The 20,175-nt window shown below is 51.8% G+C and overlaps 11 protein-coding genes across 11 annotated transcripts; 7 read left to right on the top strand and 4 right to left on the bottom strand.

Annotated features, from left to right (window-relative positions):
- Positions 1–225: 225 nt before the first annotated feature.
- PMZ80_009258 (uncharacterized protein) lies at positions 226–658 on the top strand (the record flags this gene model as incomplete). The annotated part of the gene is made up of 2 exons (XM_064877653.1): positions 226–359; positions 493–658. 2 exons carry the CDS (start codon positions 226–228, stop codon positions 656–658), a joined length of 300 nt encoding a protein of 99 aa, XP_064726378.1.
- Positions 659–856: 198 nt separating this feature from the next.
- PMZ80_009257 (uncharacterized protein) lies at positions 857–1,603 on the top strand (the record flags this gene model as incomplete). Its single annotated transcript, XM_064877652.1, has 2 exons — positions 857–1,002; positions 1,225–1,603. 2 exons carry the CDS (start codon positions 857–859, stop codon positions 1,601–1,603), a joined length of 525 nt encoding a protein of 174 aa, XP_064726377.1.
- A 208-nt stretch (positions 1,604–1,811) lies between these two features.
- Positions 1,812–4,403, bottom strand: PMZ80_009256 (uncharacterized protein; the record flags this gene model as incomplete). The annotated part of the gene is made up of 1 exon (XM_064877651.1): positions 1,812–4,403. One exon carries the CDS (start codon positions 4,401–4,403, stop codon positions 1,812–1,814), a length of 2,592 nt encoding a protein of 863 aa, XP_064726376.1.
- A 187-nt stretch (positions 4,404–4,590) lies between these two features.
- Positions 4,591–7,239, top strand: PMZ80_009255 (uncharacterized protein; the record flags this gene model as incomplete). The annotated part of the gene is made up of 1 exon (XM_064877650.1): positions 4,591–7,239. The coding sequence occupies one exon, from the start codon at positions 4,591–4,593 to the stop codon at positions 7,237–7,239; it is 2,649 nt and encodes an 882-aa protein (XP_064726375.1).
- A 388-nt stretch (positions 7,240–7,627) lies between these two features.
- Positions 7,628–8,926, top strand: PMZ80_009254 (uncharacterized protein; the record flags this gene model as incomplete). Its single annotated transcript, XM_064877649.1, has 1 exon — positions 7,628–8,926. The coding sequence occupies one exon, from the start codon at positions 7,628–7,630 to the stop codon at positions 8,924–8,926; it is 1,299 nt and encodes a 432-aa protein (XP_064726374.1).
- Positions 8,927–9,157: 231 nt separating this feature from the next.
- PMZ80_009253 (uncharacterized protein) lies at positions 9,158–10,762 on the bottom strand (the record flags this gene model as incomplete). The annotated part of the gene is made up of 1 exon (XM_064877648.1): positions 9,158–10,762. One exon carries the CDS (start codon positions 10,760–10,762, stop codon positions 9,158–9,160), a length of 1,605 nt encoding a protein of 534 aa, XP_064726373.1.
- A 572-nt stretch (positions 10,763–11,334) lies between these two features.
- On the bottom strand, positions 11,335–12,940 carry PMZ80_009252 (uncharacterized protein; the record flags this gene model as incomplete). Its single annotated transcript, XM_064877647.1, has 2 exons — positions 11,335–12,803; positions 12,871–12,940. The coding sequence occupies 2 exons, from the start codon at positions 12,938–12,940 to the stop codon at positions 11,335–11,337; spliced, it is 1,539 nt and encodes a 512-aa protein (XP_064726372.1).
- A 1,235-nt stretch (positions 12,941–14,175) lies between these two features.
- Positions 14,176–15,297, top strand: PMZ80_009251 (uncharacterized protein; the record flags this gene model as incomplete). The annotated part of the gene is made up of 1 exon (XM_064877646.1): positions 14,176–15,297. The coding sequence occupies one exon, from the start codon at positions 14,176–14,178 to the stop codon at positions 15,295–15,297; it is 1,122 nt and encodes a 373-aa protein (XP_064726371.1).
- A 746-nt stretch (positions 15,298–16,043) lies between these two features.
- Positions 16,044–17,171, top strand: lad1 (L-arabinitol 4-dehydrogenase; the record flags this gene model as incomplete). The annotated part of the gene is made up of 1 exon (XM_064877645.1): positions 16,044–17,171. One exon carries the CDS (start codon positions 16,044–16,046, stop codon positions 17,169–17,171), a length of 1,128 nt encoding a protein of 375 aa, XP_064726370.1.
- Positions 17,172–17,594: 423 nt separating this feature from the next.
- On the top strand, positions 17,595–18,746 carry PMZ80_009249 (uncharacterized protein; the record flags this gene model as incomplete). Its single annotated transcript, XM_064877644.1, has 1 exon — positions 17,595–18,746. The coding sequence occupies one exon, from the start codon at positions 17,595–17,597 to the stop codon at positions 18,744–18,746; it is 1,152 nt and encodes a 383-aa protein (XP_064726369.1).
- Positions 18,747–18,782: 36 nt separating this feature from the next.
- On the bottom strand, positions 18,783–19,430 carry PMZ80_009248 (uncharacterized protein; the record flags this gene model as incomplete). The annotated part of the gene is made up of 1 exon (XM_064877643.1): positions 18,783–19,430. One exon carries the CDS (start codon positions 19,428–19,430, stop codon positions 18,783–18,785), a length of 648 nt encoding a protein of 215 aa, XP_064726368.1.
- Positions 19,431–20,175: the final 745 nt, after the last annotated feature.

Genomic DNA, 20,175 nt, shown 5'->3' with positions numbered 1-20,175 from the left:
GTCGATTTCGACATCGTGGCACCTGAGATGGGCCTTGAAGGAACTGCTACAACACCTGCAAAGTAAACAGCGTGAGTGACATGTCACTGTTGAATCTTCACTTTCGAACCCCGTCTCAAATACTTTGTTTCTTTCTCTACCACTTCCTACCACACATATCGTTACAGCTCTCTGACCCACTGTCTCATCGCACTCCTTGGCGAAAAGCACACACCATAGCCCAGCATGTCAGACCAAACGGAAGACGTCCAGCTGCTCATTGCAGCCGTCAAATCATTCGACGCCAAGGTGAACTGGGAATCAGTCGTGCCTGAACTCGGTATCTCAGGGACTTCCGCAGTACCTGCAAACTACCTAGCGTAAGTGAAGCAAATGCTCTCCGATCACGTCTTCTGCATTCACTGTCCACGTTGCCCTTTTGCCTCTTACACTCTACGAGCCAAACAACCTCATCAATCCCCTAGTATACTAAGAAACTTCATCCTTCCCAAGCAAGCAAAAACGACCCAACATGTCAGACAAATCCTACGCCCCAGAGGACGTCCACCTCCTCCTAGCAGCCTTCCGATCAAACAACATCACAGTCGACTGGAAAGAAGTCGTACACGAGATGGGCATCCTAGGAACACCATCCGTGCCTGCAAGTTGGGTGGCGTAAGTGAAGTGACAATCCAATTCCCTCAGCCTCAGTCTCAGTCCCAGTCCCAGCCTGGTCCCACAACTGCCTTAGGTTCTTGTCCACCGCATTCTGTCCCCTTCTCATCTCCTCCACACGCAGCTTCTGCACATTCCATCTCCCACCCCAGTACCGATCTATACTCGCATACCGATCAACCAATCAATCAATCCATCAATCATGCCTCCCAAACCCGAGAAAGACCAAAACGAAGACAACCTCTTCCTCCTCTCATGTCTTCACAACGCTGAGACTCCAGACTGGAAAGAAGTCGCGACCCTCAACGGACTAGCTGATACCAAGGCTGTTCCTGCGCAGAAGCATGCGTTAGTCATGCCTCATGCTTACCCATCCCTATCACATCACATTCATACCCTACCACATCACATTCATATTCTACCCATCACAACCATACCTTAGCCCCACCTTTGTACTCCTGCCACATCGCGTCCCATCCTATCCTATCGAATCCCATCCCATCCCATCACCCTAGCACATCACATCCACAGCGCCAAACCCACCAACTTACTTACTGACATAATGCACAGCCAACGAAAATTCAAACGTATCGTCGACGCCAGCGGTAAATACAAGCTCGAGAACGGCAAGGTTGTGCTCAAGGACGGCGACGGCACTACACCCACCGTGCCCAGTACACCGAAGACTCCGGCTGGCGGTAAGAAGAGGGGACGAACTGCTGCTGCTGTTGGGGGAAGTGCGAAGGCAGCTAAGAAGGTGAAGAAGGAGAAGGAGCAGAGTGAGGAGAGGGTTGGTAGTGGTGATGATGAGGATGGGGAGAAGGAGAAGGAGGGTGAGATGAATGGGAATGGTGCTGGTGCTGGTGTTGGGAAGGCGGAGCTGAAGAAGGAAATGAGTGCTGAGGGGGACGGTGAAGATGGAGATGGAGATGAGGAGGAGGCTGTCTAGTCGGTCTGAATGGGTTGGGGCGTGCTCAGAGATACCATACCGAGGAGACACACGAGTGACGATTGCTATAGTCTGGCTTGCAAACACATTGCGCCCACTGGTATACGAGGTACGAATAGCTTAGAGTGAGACGAGAAATGGTCACGAAGCAATCAATAACACACATTCATCATTCAGTCACCTTAGCATGCTTCCTGTCTCTAGTCCCCTAACTGTTGACCTCAATTCGTCTCTTGACGATACTCCGTGCGTCACCCTCACTCAATTCGCTGATACCCATCGACTCCAGCGCCTTCCTCGCGGAAGCATTATCCGCGAAGATCGCTTTCTCGGCTTGCCAGAGACCCCATGCGTCTTCGTCGAAGGACGTCTCTACATCCAGTGCTCCGTTATCTGCGCCGTCTTCGTCATCGAAGCCCCATCCATCGTCGCCTAAGTCGGTACCGGTATTAGCCCTGGCAGAAGCCTTGATAGGCAGCGACAGTAGTCTGAGCGCATCATTGAGCCTCGTGAAATGCCGTTGTGCCTCGCCGGACATGCCGATGGCACGATCGATAGTACTGCAGATAGCAATGACATCTCGTCTCAACTGGTTTGCGCCTGCAGCGGAGAAATTGTTTTTCATCAGTAAACGGTCGTAGATTTCCTCTAGAACGGTGTGGCAGGTCTGCTTGACGACTCGTCGAAGCGGACCAGGTGCTAATACCTTCGCTAGGAACTCAAGCAACGGTGTCATTGCCTGGTTGAAGCTATCGAGTGCTGAGGACGGTGGCATTTGTGTGATGTCTGATGTCGTACCGGAGAGTGAGGCCCAGACAGACATATTCTGGAGCGGCCTGATTGCATTTCGCGCGTTGATCTGGAGTAGACGTACGATCTCGGCTTCGCTTGACTCTCTGAGGCGACGATAAGCAGTTGTTGTCTCATCGAACAGAGCGCCACCGTCACTTTCGAGGATCTCGTCGGCGTTCTTGATCGTGGTTGATGTTTTGGATGCCACTTCCTCAACGCTGAGATCTCGTCCCACGGTGCCATTGATACCAGTGTTGGTTGAAGCTCGATCTTGCAATTCTTCCCAGAGCTCTAGGAAGAAGACATCGTCACTCCAGTCTGACATTTTCCGCTCTAGATACTCGGCGCTGCCGAAGATTTTCAGCAGCGTTCCAAGTCCTTCGAGGCCCAAAGCTTGGCCTGCGGCTTGACCTGAGATAAGGCGACCGGCAGTGTGAGCACTGGAGCGGTAGACTTGAAAGTATTCGCTGAGCAAAAGGTGGTAGCGATCGAAAATGGCAAGTTGGACATCAATGAGGAACTTCATCTTCTGACTGAACGATGATAAGTTGCGATAACGATCTGTGATCGTCTCCAGGAGGTCGTTGACTCGGATTGCTCCCTTGGTCGGGTTTGTGCGGCCTGCTTCAACGCCATCAAAATCGATGTCTCTGCTTTCCTGGCTATCTACGATTTTTTGATATCGTGATACAGCAAAGTCCTGCTCTAGCTTGAGCCATGGCTCAAAGTAGCCATGCTTGGTAAGCATGTCCCAGGTCAGACCCTTCCACTCACTCAATGGACCCGGGAAAGGTGAGTAGGCCCACGAATGCTGCAGCTCAGTGTCAAACAACATCAATTCTCGGACGAAATGGGACATGAGCTGCGGCTGAGAAGTCAAATGCGGCAGTATGGATAGGCACTTGGCAGACACCATGGGTATTAATGCAGTAATGAACGCTGAGATAGCATCAGTGTAGACGAGTTCGAGGCGATCGTCTTGCTGAGTCCGTGCATCGAGAATAGGTTGCAGGTATTCAGACATGAAATCGTTGTGCTGAGTCAGGAGATCAAGTGTATGCCTGAAGAAGTACTCTGGCTTGTCAAGGCGGTTCGTCGGTCGATCACCATAAAAATGGTATCTGAAGCGTTGCGCTAGAGGCTGGACCATAACAGCAAGCGGAAGTAGGATCGACGGTTCCTGAGGCGTCTGGGTAAGCACATCGCTGTTGTGTGGTAACAAGTTCGGCTCTTGCAATGCAAGTAGCTGCGTCGTATAACGCGACCACTCTTCGAAAGGTTTCCCAAGAAGTTGCAGATCTTCCTGAGGCCATTTCATGGTCTCCAGCGTCTTGCGTAGCCTCGTTTCAAGGTCCTGCTTGATGTGTTCAAAAAGAGCTTTGCTTGAGTTGACCATCCGATCGAGCAGATGTGGAGCAGCGCCTTCAGCCGCGGGTTGTGCTTCTTCCAGACTCTGGACGAGATGCTGTAGGGCTTGATATGCGCTCACTGCTTCTTCCGGCCTGTCTGCCAGGTATTTTCGTGCCTGTTCTTCCAGTTTTTCTGCTCCCTGCAGTGTCATCGCATAATGTTCAGCAATTTCTATCCTTCGTAGCTTTTGCATTGGTTCTTCGAACTTTCTAATGGCATCGTCACTGACTTGAGACTGTGTCAGAGTCTGCAGCCTGCGAGCTATATCCGCCTGCTCTGCCTCATGCTTGATCGCTCGTTCTCTGAGGGCAGAGGCTTCCCTCTCGAACTCTTCTTCAGCTTCACCATTCTCTTTCTTCGCACTGTCCAGTTGCTTCCGCAGAAGTTCCTGCTGTTCATGAACCTTGGCGAGCAAGTTGTCAATATTCTCGAGATCCGCTACATTCTGAAATTGGTCGTTCAGATAGTCCTCGACTCGACCCCGCGACTCGGCTGTCAGTCCATTCATTGTCGCTGCTGCCATGTTCTTTCCTTGATACGCATACCCTGATTTATTGTTGTGCCCGCTTCGAATTTCTCGATAGAAGCAAAGTGGCATGTTCGTAGGTGTGGAGCATGCCTAATGCTGGCGATCAAGGCACGCGTAGAGTGAAACTTGGGGACGCGACGATGACATCAACTCGATTTCCCAGCCATCGAACGAGACATTCACGAAATCCCATGGATACAACGTAGTTGTTTGGAAAGGGCTCCGGCCATAGTGCCGTTGCCAAAGACCCATCGATATGGAAAGCCCAGCTAAAAGACGGAAGAAGAATGACTCAAAACCAGCGGCCATCCCTTCCCGAACTCTCGACTCCTTCTTTGGCAAGAATGGCACAGCGCCAGTGAAGAAAGGTACGAGCAACGGCGCGGCAGATAATTTGAAAGAGCTTCCCGCGACCAATGAACCGTTGGGGACGGAAGAGCAGACATTGATCGACGAGGAGTTGGCCAGGAAGCTGCAGGCTGAATGGGACGAGCACGATAGGCAGGCGCAGTCCAGATCAGAAGAGCCGGAAGCTGCAAAGATCGAGGCAACGGCGCCTGGTAATGCCCTTGATCCAGCAGAGGAAGCTACAGAGTTTGTAGCAGCCGCACCTACACCTCAAGCTCCTCAAGAGCAGAAAAGCGCAGGCAAGAAGGATGTGCTAGGTCTACAATCTACAGCTTCCGAAGAGGATACAATCACACAGAACATCCCATTTGATCAGAGCCCATTCACGTTCCACCCTTCTGACTATCTCCCCGGCCTCAAGAAGCACTGGGCTGCAGAAGGAGGCGAGGCTTCGTATGCGTTATTGACTCGGTGCTTCATCCTTGTCAATTCTACCACAAGCCGTATCAAGACCGTTGACACTCTGGTGAATTGCTTGCGCTTGCTGATCGAGGGCGACCCCGAGAGCCTACTACCCGCTGTCTGGTTGGCTACGAACTCGATATCTCCCACTTATATCTCCCTCGAGCTCGGCCTTGGTGGCTCGGCAATATCAAAAGCACTGAAGAAGGTGTGCATGCTCGACAACAAGGGACTGAAGAGCTTGTACGACAAATATGGCGATGCAGGAGATGTTGCATTTGAGGCCAAGAAGAGGCAAAGCTTCACTTTGAGGAAGCCTAAACCACTATCCATCAAAAGTGTCTACCAATTACTGGTCAAGATAGCGAACAGCAAAGGCATCGGCAGTGTTGAGCAGAAGCAGCGTTTTGTCGAGAGGCTGGTCCAAGATGCTCGAGGTGCGGAGGAAAGCAGATACATTGTGCGGACTCTGGTGCAGCACCTCCGCATAGGAGCTGTCAAGACGACTATGCTTATCGCTCTCGCAAGAGCCTTCTCCCTCGCTCGATCTCCTAATGCAGAGTACCCCATACGAGATATCGGTGAGCTAAGCAAGCTGAAGAAGGAGGATCTTGCTCCGATGTGGGCTAAGGCAGAAGAGATCGTGAAGACATGCTTTGCGCGGAGGCCGAATTACAACGACATTGTTCCTGCTCTACTGGAAATTGGGGTGTGCGATGAGCTCCTGCTACGGTGCAACCTGGCTCTGCACATACCTCTACGACCCATGTTGGGTAGCATTACTAGGGATCTGGGCGAGATGCTCACGAAGCTGCAGGGTCGAGATTTTAGCTGCGAATACAAATACGATGGTCAGCGAGCTCAAGTGCACTGCGATGAAAATGGGAAAGTCTCGATCTTCTCCAGGCACCTCGAAGTCATGACAGACAAGTACCCCGACCTGGTGGCACTAGTACCTGACATACGTGGTGATGGCGTGTCAAGCTTCATCCTCGAAGGCGAAGTCGTTGCGGTAGACCAAGAGAATGGCGATCTCAAGACCTTCCAGACGTTGACCAATCGAGCACGCAAAGACGTTGACATCGGCACGATTCAGGTCAACGTCTGCCTCTTCGCGTTCGATCTCATGTATCTGAACGGCGAGCCACTGCTCAGTAGACCCTTCAGAGAGAGAAGAGGGCTACTCAGAAGTATGTTTCAGGAGAAGCATTATCGCTTCACATGGGTGAAAAGCATTGATGCCACGTCACAGGACGCTGAAACAGTCCAGGAATTTCTGAAGTCAGCGATCGACATCAAATGTGAGGGTATCATGGTCAAAGTGCTCGACAACCTGCCCAACCCCGATCTAATCACAGACGATATGGAAGGCTCGGAGGCTCTTAAAGCAGAACTTAAAGCACCTGTTACCCCTTCGAAACGAGGCAACAAGAAGAAGACTCAAGATGAGAAGGAAGAGGAGAAGAAATCTGGTGCCAGACGTAAAGCGTTACTCTCCACTTATGAGCCTGATAAACGTCTCGACTCGTGGTTGAAGGTCAAAAAAGACTACGATTCGAACGTCTTTGACACGATTGATCTCATACCTGTTGCAGGCTGGCATGGCCAAGGAAGAAAAGCTGCCTGGTGGTCCCCAATCCTGCTTGCGTGTCGCAATCCCGAAACTGGTTCACTAGAAGTCGTTACCAAGTGTATCAGCGGCTTCACTGACAAGTTTTACAAAGAGAACAAGGAGAAGTACTCAGAAGACGGAGAAAACACTACGAAGTCCAAGCCAAGCTACATTGAGTACAGTGGTGGTCATCCCGACGCCTGGTTCGAGCCTCAGGAAGTGTGGGAAATGGCTTTTGCAGATATTACCCTCAGCCCCGTCTACACAGCTGCCATTGGTTTGGTCAACGAAGATCGAGGGTTGAGCATGCGCTTTCCACGGTTCCTGAAAGTGCGAGACGACAAGAGCATTGAGGAAGCAAGTACGAATGAGTTCCTTGCCAACTTGTATCGCAAGCAGGAGCAAAAGCTCAAGTTGGAAGGCAAGTCTGGCACCACTGAGGTTGCTGATGGGAACAATGCGGATGAAGATGACTTAGATTGATCTCTACAAGTCAACAATGGCAGGAAAGCTTCGAGAATACAAGCAAGCTTCGTGTGGAGTACCACAGAACGTGGGCTGTGGAGATCTGCTTCAAATTGGTGGAGAACGCTCAAACGTCACAGTGACCTTCTCCGAACAAGTAGACAATTGCAGCACTTCTTCGAGAACAACTGGTACATTACGTAGACACTCGAAGCCCCCCTTCACTAGCCCACTAACACCTAGCAATCACGAGGACTGATAGTAGCAAGTCCGTTACATGAGCGATACCAGAATCAGTCGGGACTCGTTCGAACCTTGAGACCTTCACCCGGCAGCAGCTACACACGACTAAAGCCAAGTCCAAGCAAACAGTAGCATCTCGCAAGCTTCTGTCCCATCAACCAACATGTCCGACTCACCCTTCACATCCGTCATCTCCCAACACCTCCCCGACCTAACCCCCTACGAGTCCCTCTACAAACACTTCCACCGCAACCCCGAGATCAGCACCCTCGAAACCGAAACCAACGCCCGCATCCTCTCCGAACTACAAACCCTAAACTCCGCCCACAACTCCCCCATCGAAATCAAATCCCCAATCGGCACCACAGGCCTGATCGGCATCCATCGCAACGGCGATGGTCCCACGATCCTATTACGAGCTGACATCGACGGCCTGCCCATCCTCGAGAAAACCGGTCTCGAATACGCATCTACGAAACGGATGATGGACACGCACCTCGACAACATCGAGAAACCGACCATGCATGCGTGTGGTCATGACTTCCATATCACGTGTATGCTTGCTGCTATTGAGACACTTCTTAACTGTGCTGAGGCGTGGTCCGGGACACTAATCTACCTCTTCCAACCCGCCGAGGAACGCGGCGCGGGTGCACGAATGATGCTCGATGATGGGCTATACACGACGCACGGCTGTCCCAAGCCAGATTTGTGTCTCGGCCAACATGTTTTCCCATTCAAAGCGGGGAATGTATACACCAGATCCGGCCCCACGATGTCAGCAGCCGATAGTTACCGAATCACAATCTACGGCAAGGGCGGACATGGGAGTATGCCGCATCGCTGTATTGATCCCGTCGTTATCGCGTCGCATATCGTGGTACGGCTGCAGACGCTGGTGAGTCGGGAGGTGCCGCCGGATGAGACGGCTGTTGTTACGGTTGGGAGTCTGAAGGCGGGGGATACGGTGAATGTTATTGCGGATGAGGCGGTGATTCAGGTTAATATCCGGAGTGTGTCTGAGTACTGGCGCAAGGTCCTCCTCGACGGGCTGAAACGCATCGTGAACGCAGAATGCGAGGCTGGCCGTGCGACGAAGCCCGCAACCTTCCATAAATTGAATGAGTTCCCGCTTTGTGATAACGATGAGGATGTCACGAGGAGGGTACAGGAGGGGTTCACTGCGTATTTCGGCGAGAGACATGATCCGAGTATGCAGCCTGTGCTGGGGAGTGAGGATTTTCCGTGGCTGGGAAGTGAGATTGGGAAGCCGTATTGCTTTTGGTTCTTTGGGGGTGTGGATGGGGAGGAATATGAGAGGCATGTGAGGGAGGGGACGACGAACGAGATTGCGAGTAATCATAGTCCGTTTTTCGCGCCGTGTTTGCAGCCGACGTTGAGGACGGGGGTGGAGGGGATGGTTGTTGGGGCGTTGACTTTTGTGGGGAAGGAGAGGAAGTGAGGTTTGTTCGTGGAGGATTGCGGAAGCTTGAGTCTTGGCCTTGGTCATTGGACACGCCTGTTTGCTTGGGTGTCAGGTGAGCAGATAGCAAAGTATTAGCGTCAGGATCAGGCAAAGGTAGTCCAAGACCATGAGACATTTGAGTGGTATCTAAAAAATGTGCTTAATATCTACATGAACCGTAGCGACTAAGCCCTCACCAGTCGGATCTAGTCAAGGTTGAATGAGTACCTATATCTCGTTCATAACTTGTACTGCGCTGCTTGCTGCCAGTCTTTCGTGCACCATTTGTGAATCACTTTCTGCTTGCGTACTGCTTGCCGGTTCCGCGTCGGTTTTTGGTTTGATAAGACCCCTAGCAACCAAATCTGCGTATACCGCATCTTCAAGCGACGTATCAACACCCCCAGTAAAGCCAAATTCTCTCAAAGCCTTGATACAGTCCTCAGCCATTTCCTCCGGGACCATCACCCTGATAGCAACTTTGAAATCATGTTTAGTAAGCTCGGGATGGAGCTGGGCTATATCGATCAGCTTCCACTTACCCCACAAAGATGGGTAGCACTCTTCTAGGACGATCTCATGGAGGTTCGGGAAGTGGCCTGCCGCCGCCTGCTTGACGAGGTCATACAGCCACCCTAGCTGATTGACATCCTTAAAATGGCGGGCCACTTCCTCTGCCCACCAATCTACGAAGTCTTCGTCCCATTCGAGAAAATTGTCGCACATTTCGTCAAGGGACGTGAAGATGCCCTGGTGGCCTTCGAAATTGATGGTCAGCTCCTCTAGGCTGCGTGGAAGAAGCTCCCAGATTGGACGTCCTTCGCTGATATGTTCTACTTTTGCCGATCCATGGTTTCCGAAGAGCAGATAGCTTGAGACTTTGATATAGTAGAGCTTCCAAAACAACGATACGTCTAAGTAGGAATTGTCGTGTTCGCCGGGATGGATGAAGGTCGCGTCCCAATTGTATGGGCCGTCTCTCATACTCGTGATTGAGAGCCGTTCTAGCGTTCGTGTAGCATATCTCACGTATTTCTCTATCTCACGTGGACTGAACTTGTGGTCGGTATCGAGGCGTGATGGAAACCGCGATGTCGGGCTTTGGGTTTCTTGTCTTACCCCAGGACACGGTAGACTGATATGCAGTGCATCGAGATCCTTGCACCGCGGAAGCACCAGCTTGAGATAGTCCATGTGTGTCATTGGCGCCAACGATTCGAGGCGACGCAGTTTCAATGGCGTGCACTTGAAATATTGTTCTGGAGCTTCCAGCATATGGGGTGATGAGCACGCCGTTATATTGGAGGTCATGTTGGAGATACGGCGTATACTCGGTAACTCACACAGTTTCACCACGTGGTCGGCCGCAAGGTCGCCTCGTGAATCGACGTCGACGTCAATCCATTCCACGTTGCAGAAAGAGCCTGGCGGAGGCTGAAAAAGGATGGGTACCTTCGCGAATTGGGCCTGTGATGCGAGGCTTAAACTAAGTCTTCGGAGGGACTCAGACTTTGCAAGGATTGTCAAGGCGTCGTTATACGACTTGCTGAATCGTTTTCGATCCCATCCTAGATCTACGCAGTCCAAGCAATTCAATACCTCCGGGTGATTTCGAAGAAATTCAAGAAATTGTGTCAGGTGTTTCGGACGGTTAGCACTGTTGTCTGAGGCAACATAAATGCTGGCATGATGGGCGAGGGCAATCCTCACAAGGGGCGTGAAACGTTTGTTGACAACGGCGAGGTCGATGAGAGTGTTAGGAGCCCAGCTGTTCCGCAAGGCCTTTATGATTAGTAGAAGCAACTCCTCGGGGAGGTCAAGTAATGCCACCATGTTATCAAGCACAGACAAAGAGTACGGACAAGCTTCGCAAGTGCAATTATCAAACAGGTAGGCTTAGAGATACAAGAATTGTAAGAATTTGAAGATAGGATTTGGAACTGGCGAAGAAACGCGTTCCGCGTCGTGGAAGGAGCCAATGACGTACGTACGTCACAGCAATCCGACCTGATTGTTTTAGGCAGGTTCGCCGACATTGTCATCACCTGGACAGTTAGTGACAGCTGTAGGCAGGTGTCATACACGTCGTTGCAAAGCTTCCTCTCCTTTGTCAGTCTTTGCCATCGACACAAGTTATAAGCCGCCGTCGATCCCTGTATTCGTGTAGAGTGAACAAGCTCAACGTGGTCAGCACATTCTGTGTCTGACATGCTTCAAATGGCTTCTGGTGCCCCAGTCCGCGGCCGTGCATTGATCACGTATTGGTCAAGCACAGCTCGATCAAGATCACGGACCATATCCTAATCCAACGTCTCCCGAGAACGTGGGATCCAAAATCTGTGGTCTCAAGAGACATCGTCGTTGTTCTTGCTCGCCGTGACCGCTTGCTCTCCTAGCACCTGCATTCAACGCCGTCTTACTGGCACTGGTCGGCCTCTCAGCCCGCTCGCCTTCCGGATCGCTTCCTTATCTCTTTGCTCGACTTCATCAGAAGCAACGCCTTCCCGTTCATGATCCGGTATGTTGGAAGTCGGGATGTTGTCAAGTCGACCTCTTTTGTTTGATCCAGTCTTAAGCTTATCTGCCTCCCAGCTTGAGGATGCAAGGTCTGTTCGGCTATACGAACGCTTCGTGGAAGGCTTGTAAGGAGATGAAGATAGGACATCCGGGGCATCAGAGCTTATATTTTCGACCTGAGTGGTGTCGTCTGATGCAAGCTCGTTGAGATCTTTGGCTCTGTTAGAGCTGCGAAGGCTGCGTGCAGGGACAGGAGCACGTGCGATTTGTGGTTGCGGTAGGACGTCGTCTTCTGATTCAGGCTCAGCACGACCAGTAGCTGGACCGGTATCGTTGAATGTCGGAATAGCAGCGTTTCTAGATCGAGGATTCAGTCGCGGCTTCATGCTCAGCTGTGCCTGGAGCTGCTTCTTCAGATCTCGGATTTCTTTCTCCGCACCCTTGAGTGCTTGTCGCGCAACGTTACCCTGCCGCTGTATGGTTTCATTCTCTCGCTGTAATCTCATAATATTCTCGTGTGTCATAGCTTTAGTACCCAAAAGTTCTTGTGTAAGCCTAGAGACTTCAGCGACACTGTCCTGCAAAAGACGGTCACTCGACTTCTCTCGACTTGCGCATTGTTTCTTGACAATACTGTCTTGCTCGACGATCCGCTTGTTCAAGGTCTGCTCCAATGCATCGCCTTGTTGTCTAAGCTGCGCATTCTCTGCTCGAAGCTCGGTGATCTTCTTGCGGTTCTTCGCTTCATCGTTCTTGGACTCTCGGATCTGAGCTTCTGCAGCTTTGTGTGTATCGACCAATTCGTCGGCAGACGAGACTGATGGACCCCCGATGTTCTTGCTCTTAAGATGCTTCGAATCGATCAAGCCGCGTAACTTTCCTCCAGTCTCGAAGGCTTGAGGGTGTTTCCGACGTGACAATGTGACTACCACATCTGCTGCTTTGTTGTCTGAATGCGTAGAGGCTGTGGATGGCTGCTCTGTCGACGCAGTCCTGGAGGCTTCTGATGCCTTGGAACTGACTGCCTTTGTGGGCAGATTGAGAGGCAGGATCTGTCCAGTTGGTGTGAATGCGCCGTTAACTGGTGTTGTTCTATTCAGACCAGCCACATCTTGCAAGACGGGTGAGTCGAGAAGCACGTTCGGACTATACCCCAAGTCATGCGTAGTGTTGACAGTCGAAGTCCGAGCAGAGTGTTTCGCGGCAGTTGCATCGATCGGCGAAGCTGATACTGTTGCAGGTTGGGGCCGATCGCTGCTTGGTCGACTGCTTTTGAAGATACGGTTCAAGGATGATCGCAGTCGTTGTGGTTGCATATGTGCGTCACCTGGACGTGGACTTTGTAGATGGCGACCCACTACAAAGGCGTTAGCTAGGTCCCGCCTGAACGTTCTTGACGCTGTCGCCAGAATTGTAAAACCTACCCTGCGTTGAAGGCTGACCATATGCGTGTGCATGGTTCGAGAACGGAGGGTGCGTAGCCTGTGCCGACATTGGGCGACTGAATGTGGTGATGCCTGGTAAGCTGTTCGTATCAAAGCACGACATTGGCGGATGGCCAATTTGGTCACCAACTCGTGGAAAGGTATCTAGTACAAGGGGCATCACATCATTTTGCGTGAGAGACACGTCTTCTGGCAGCGAAAAGGTGTAATCGTAGGGGCCGCTTACTTCGAGGGGACGGTTATGACCATATTGGCGTTCGAAGAGGGCGATGATTTTAGGGTCACTGCCTTCTAGGACTTCATGTTGACCTTGGGTGTCCACCTGCGGTTGCTGCTGATGTCGTTCTTCTTTGCCTGTATAGATGGCTGCTTGGTCATTTCTCTCTGTTGGCCGTCCTCACAGAGCTGCTGCTCGTCGCGATGATGTCGGGTGTGGCATTTGCCTTGCACTCTCTGTATCACAGTGGCAGGGTCGGGGTGCTGGTTTCGAGTGGTCCGATGACTGTCAGGCGGCCGAGGCGTGAGACCGTGTGATACAAGATCTCGAGGCGTCCTGTGACTATTGAAGCTTCGTGATGGCGTTAGGCGTGACCAAAAGATTTCTGTAGAAGGTTCGAAGTTTTCCTTTGATATTCAGGAATTACCACTATCGTGTAATCCTCGGCTAAGGGGCTAGAATTGCTTCACCTATAAAGGCTAAACTGAAATTTAGTGACGAGACAAGGCTGCAGGCCAGTACTGGCAAGGATCTCGCGTGATACCAACCTCAGGAGTCCCTCTCCCTCGATTACACGCCGCCGCCAATAGAGTCATGCGGCCAAGGAACGCGGTGTCTTCCATGCGGGCGGCGACAGGATGCGGACCATTCGCGCGTAGCTAAGGCTGAAGTCGAGAGCAGTCCTTGACAGGAGAAGAGGTCTGGGTTAGTATTGACCTTCCCAGTCATGGCATCGGTTTCAGGGAACAGCGATATCCTGCAAACGCAATGTTTCAGGGTATCAAGCCATTTTGGGAGAGTCACGGACGATGAGATGTGACCATCGATAGGTGTGGTGTTGCATGTCACTGTTTGCTTTGCGTCAAGGGTCCTTGTTGAAACAACAACAACATTGCTCAAGAGCTAAACGCGCCTCAACAAAGTACCTGTCGCAACTCTTTCTTCAACCAGCATTCAAAGCCTTCGAGTCGATCGACTAGCTTGGTACAATCCAGATGGGGGCCGATCAACCCCAGATGATGTCCGAATAGGCTAACAGCGAAATAGATTCAGCCTCCACCCTCAACATGCAATCACCTGATCCTCAGATCGAATTTGTGAATCATTCCCAGGCTGAGGCCAGTATGACTCTTCATCATCAGCTCCCTTATGAGGAGACGGATGACGAAGACGACCAACTCGAGGACATCGATCCTCTGCCCCCATCACTCAGAGTCCCGCGATTGCCTCAGCAACGTCCAACGACGATCGAGTCCGCCTTGCAAGACGGATCACAGAATATTGGTATCAAGCGAGAAGCTACTCCGTTTGTGCCGGCTTTGGAGGCGCCTAGGAACAGAACCCACAACGTCGGCTTCAATCCAATTCGACCTAGGGCTAACAACATCGAGAGTACAGTCCATGCGAGCTCATCGGTTTCGACGGGCCAGGCTCCACCTCGCTCTCAACCCAGCCTATCCAGGATGTATTCGCTTTCAGTAGCTGACCCGGAGGAAGTGGCTGAGACCACGACCGGAAGCTCGGTAGCCCCATCCAACAATTCAGAGGTACGACCTTGCTCCAAGCGTCGAAAGACCCAGCAGCGCTCTTCACACGCTAGAGGTACAACCCGACCTGCACCTCCAGCCTCAGTGAGCGAAAATCTGCCAGATCCTGCCAAGCATAGCAAGGGTGGCCTCAAGTCAGCTGGTCGGATCAAGAAAGATGGAACGCCATATGAGAGAATTCCTCATGATCGAACCAAGGGCCTGTCGATGACTCGTCAGGCCGTCGATTATCGAGAGAGAAAAGAGGTTCAGAGGCAATACCAGGCTCGCTTGACGAAACTCCTTGATGCAGACATCAAAAGCCAGGTGGAGGCGGAGGGTAAGGTCACGAAAAGTGCCGAGAAGGATTACCGGGCCGGGCTGGGTCATCTTCTCGATTCAGATATCGTCGAGCAAGTTGAAGCGGAGGGCGGCATCACACCAGATGGGCGACTCTTCAAAGCTGCTGTGCGGATGATGGAAAGGGTGATCGACGAGCGAGCAGATCGGTTTATGGATCAGACCAAGGTTGAGACTGTGGCTGTTTCTCCCAAGACCCTATCAGTAGCCGATGAAACTCTGGAGCTTCGAGAGCGCGCAGTCAGGGCAGAGGAGAAACTGGTTGCATTCAAGCGAGCGCTGCAGGACATTGTGGTCGACTGAAGGATGTGCGAACATGATGGAGGCCATAAGGTAAGCGAAGCATCGTGCTCGATTACTTTCCGGGCTAACCCAATGAACAACAGGAGCGGCTTTCGACATACGTTTTATCTCACGCTGTCTCTGTTCTCTATCCATCGGGTTCGAGGAGAGTGTGTTGGGCGTGAGGTTGGGGAATATGCTGAGACAGGCTTAGCTGCTCATATCTGCTTGCAATAACTTTGGTAAGCTTTTGGAGTTTGGTACACGAGTTTTGGGATTTAAAGAGCTACAATGTTTTGATATGCGTTGTCTACAACAGAGACCAGCATGACTTTCAATCGATTTGAATATCACGAAGGATTTACGCTTTCCCGTATTTGAAATAGCGTACACAGTCGGTCTTCCCTTCACCGAGGTACCTCCTTCCCTACCCCTCCGGAACGCGCCTCGGAATAAGCGGGGATGGCCATCGTACTTTTCGTCGCGGAGTATCACTGGATTCGAATTTTGGCTGAATCTTTGGTCGACACAGCGCAGTTACCTAGAATCAGTTGCAACCCCACGGTAGCAACGGGAGTACTACTACTGCCGGTAAACGGACAGACGCGCCTGTCCTTGCTTTTGCAGCTACGGACTGCTACCAGTATGGCTAAAGAAGGTAGGATATTTATCGTGGCGGTCCCTCAAAGGATACCTTGTCCGGATCCTTCTGTTTGACCTTTCGCCTTCACTTTTTCAACCTGTCCTTGCCGTCCCGCCTTGCTGATATGTCTTCCCTAACGACACTTACGATGACAGAAGAGGCAAAGCCGAACATTGGTGTGTTCACAAACCCGAACCACGACCTTTGGGTAGCCGACGCGACTCCCACCCTCGAAGATGTGAAAGCAGGGAAAGACTTAGCACCCGAGGAGGTCTACATAGCAGTCAAGAGCACTGGAATATGCGGATCGGACGTGCACTTCTGGCACGCAGGCTGTATCGGACCGACCATGGTAGTGAGGGAAGATCATATCCTGGGCCATGAATCCGCAGGCGTGATCCTCGCCACAGGCTCTTCCGTGAAGACCCTCAAAGTTGGAGATCGAGTCGCGATCGAGCCGAACATCCCCTGCCACGCCTGCGAACCTTGCCTGACCGGTCACTACAACGGCTGCGAGAGCGTCCAGTTCTTGAGCACTCCTCCAGTACCTGGCCTGCTGAGACGGTACATCAAACATCCAGCCGTATGGTGCCACAAGATCGGTGACATGAGCTTTGAGCAAGGCAGTCTGCTTGAACCACTTTCCGTTGCGCTCGCGGGAATGGACAGGGCAGGCATCAAACTCGGCGATCCGGTCCTCATCTGCGGCGCTGGTCCCATCGGTCTGATCACGCTCCTCTGCTGTGCGGCAGCCGGCGCAGCTCCGATAACAATCACCGACATAGACGAAGGCAGGCTGAAATTTGCGAAAGAGCTCGTTCCTCGTGTGAGGACGTACCTGATACAACGAGGGAAGTCACCAGAAACATGCGCGGATGAGATTGTCCAGCTAATGGGCGGAAACAAGCCACGAGTTGCGATGGAATGCACGGGCGTTGAGTCTTCAGTGAACACAGCCATCTACTCCTGTAAATTCGGCGGCAAGGTCTTCATTATTGGTGTCGGGAAGAACGAGATGACAATACCATTTATGAGACTGAGTGTGATGGAGATCGACCTGCAATACCAGTACCGATACAGCAACACTTGGCCGAAAGCTATCCGGTTGCTGCAGGATGGCGTTGTGAATCTGGACAAGCTAGTCACACACCGGTTCAACATGAGCGACGCCATCAATGCTTTCAAGACCGCAGCAGATCCAAAAACTGGTGCGATAAAAGTGCAGATCAAGAATGATGACAGTCTGCAATAACCACGATATCCCAGATAACAGGTCAGTATCTCCTTACTGCATCCTCTGGCGCGATAGATGGGGATCTGCAAATTTCGAGATCCAACCGCTGGCTAGGAGCAAAGTCAATCAGGTGTAGATTGTGGTTCGTACAATAGGTAGCATTTATCACAGTAGATAGCATATAGATTCGTACATGTCAGATGCATTGACATAGTCATCATTGTCCATAGCTGCGACCAAAACCATTCCGATCCGACACTTCGTGACCTACACAGCACGAGTAACTGTTTTGGAGAATACCTAGGTATCTTCTGCTTCCCCTCAGCGCCTGCTCAGGCTTAAAGTATCGACTGATCATATTACCTTACAGTAGAATGTCTCTTGAGCTCATCCTCACCCACAACCCAGCCCAGCACATCGTACATACCCAGCCACACAAACATGTCCTCACCCTCACCCGACAACATCCAAATCGCAATCCTAGACGACTACACCTCCCCACCCCTCCCAAACCCCCTCTCAGACAAACACTTCTCCACCCTCCTCTCCGCCTACAACAATGATCAGCTCTCATCCCCATCCACAACCCCATCACCCTCCCCCTGGAAACACCAACTACAAGGCTACACCCACCACCCCCAAACCCTCAACACCCGCACCCCCGACGGCTTAAATGCAGCAATATCCCGTCTACACCCCTACCAAATCATAGCCACGATGCGCGAGCGCACCCCTCTCCCCGCGGACCTGATCAAGGCCCTCCCAAATCTAAAGCTGCTCTTAACGACGGGGATGCGTAATGCCGCGATTGATCTTGGTGCTGCGGCGGAGTGTGGCGTTATTGTCTGTGGGACGAGGCCTGCACAGACCTCTGGGGCACGGACGAAATTCGACAGCACGAATGAGCAGACGTGGGCGTTGATTTTGGGGGTGTGTAAGGGGTTGGCGGCTGATGATGCACGCGTGAAGAGTGGTCGTGACGATGGTTGGCAGGGCGGTGTGAATATCGGGTTAGCGGGGAAAACGCTCGGTGTGTTGGGGTTGGGACGGTTAGGTGTCCAGTGTGCGATCACGGGGAAACTGGGGTTTGGAATGGATGTTTTGGCGTGGAGTGAGAATCTGACGCAGGAGAGGGCTGATGAGGTTGCCGTGGAGAGGGGGTTGGAGAGGGGGGCGTTTCGGGTTGCACGGGATAAGGAGAGTTTCTTGAGGGAGGCGGACGTGGTTAGTGTGCATTATGTGCTTGGGGAGAGGAGTCGGGGGATCATTGGGGCGAGGGAGTTGGGGTGGATGAAGAGGGATGCTGTTTTGGTTAATACTAGTAGGGGGCCGCTTGTTGATGAGGGGGCGTTGGTTGAGGCGTTGAGGGGGGGTGGGATTAGGGGGGTGGGATTGGATGTTTTTGATGTTGAGCCGTTGCCGGGGGATAGTGTTTGGCGGGATAGGGACTGGGGTAGGAAAGTTGTTCTAAGTCCGCACATGGGATATGTTGAGGAGGAGACGTTGGAGAATTGGTATCGGCAGCAGGCCGAGAATGTTGAGCGGTATCTGAAGGGGGAGGAGCTGACGAATGTGATGACTGAGCAGAAGTAAAGACAAGTCGGCGCATATAAGACCTGTATGTTTCCATCACGGGTCTTTCGTCCTCATAATCTCACCCTTGAAGTCTGGTCTGACCTTTCCGAAAAGCACAATATCGCCGTACTTGCCATCCTTGAATGCCTTCATCTTCTGTACGCCTTCATACTCGAAGCCACTTTTCCGAATCACCTTCTGGCTACCTTCGTTCCAGCTATAAGCATCTGCTTCGATCCGCACGATCCAGGGAAAGGTGTCGAAGGCCCATTGACTGAACGCGCTGGCTACCTGTGTCGCAATACCACGGCCCCAGTACTCCTCGCCGAGCCAGTAGCCCAAATTGACAGTCCGTGGTCCTCTGTGGTCCTGCATAAGACCGCAGCTGCCGATCGGCTTGTCGAGGTGGCAAACTACGTAATCCGTCGGTAGTGTAGACTCTGCGCGCCGTGCTTCGAAGGCCTCCTTAGTCTCGGATTGCCCAATGTCCGATGGGGAGATAATTGATAGCCACTGTGCTTTATCGTTGCAGTGATTAATCCACCATTTCGAGTCTTCGAGCTTGTAAGGGAAGGGGTAACGGTCTGTGAGGTTCTGCCATATCTTGCGATTATTGGCGTGGAGAGTGATTTCTTCTGCGTCAGTCTCACGGTATCGACGTATTGAGATGTTGTCTTTGAGGGTGAGGATTGTGTCTGACATCTTGGCTACTTAAGTAGACGGGTGTGTCGTGGAACACACCAGTAAAGAATGCTTATAGTTGTCTTGGTGAAGCTAGTTTATCGTTTATCAGAATTCCGAGCATTTATAGCCCAGCATCTCGTTTCGTCGAACACTGTATGCAGTCATAACATAGGTAACTCTGACAACAATGAGTCACTAACTTGAATACCTAACGCTTCGCTTCCAACGTTACATGCCAAGCCGTGCTTTTGGATAGCGCCTGACTGCCTCATTTCCATTGCGCTGAACACAAGGAATTTGCGCTGAAGGCATGGCCAGAGTCGAACTTTTGCTGGCAACACAAAGGCGAGGGTCACGTCTGGTCGGAAACGCATTACCTTACCATTGTACAGTGAATGCTGTCTCCAAGATTGGTACAGTACTTCTTCTACAACTGGTTGCTGCATCCGCAGACATCCAGTAGTAGGCCCTCCAATCACTCCATCTGGGAACTTAACCTATCCTCACGCATTCGAGTAGACAGGCCCCTCTCGAGGATTGGAGGAAACACATCTGTGTTCTGAAGTAGGCAGTTGCGAGCGTCTCGCCTCAGGCTTCACATAAGATATTCTCATAACATGTCTCTGGTTCATGAGTGTAGCATCTCTCGAGTCGATGCTGTGCATGTATTTCGTGCTGCCGGTCAGACTGGTAAACACCGAATGCAGTACCTGATATGAAGGTTTGTGTGTCTCTGAGAGATCTCATTATGGTGGAACCTGCC

Source organism: Knufia obscura, assembly GCF_036327395.1.
Source record: "Knufia obscura strain CCFEE 5817 isolate CBS 148926 chromosome Unknown scaffold_13, whole genome shotgun sequence".
NCBI lineage: Eukaryota > Fungi > Ascomycota > Eurotiomycetes > Chaetothyriales > Trichomeriaceae > Knufia > Knufia obscura.
This window is presented reverse-complemented; position numbering and strand designations above follow the sequence as displayed.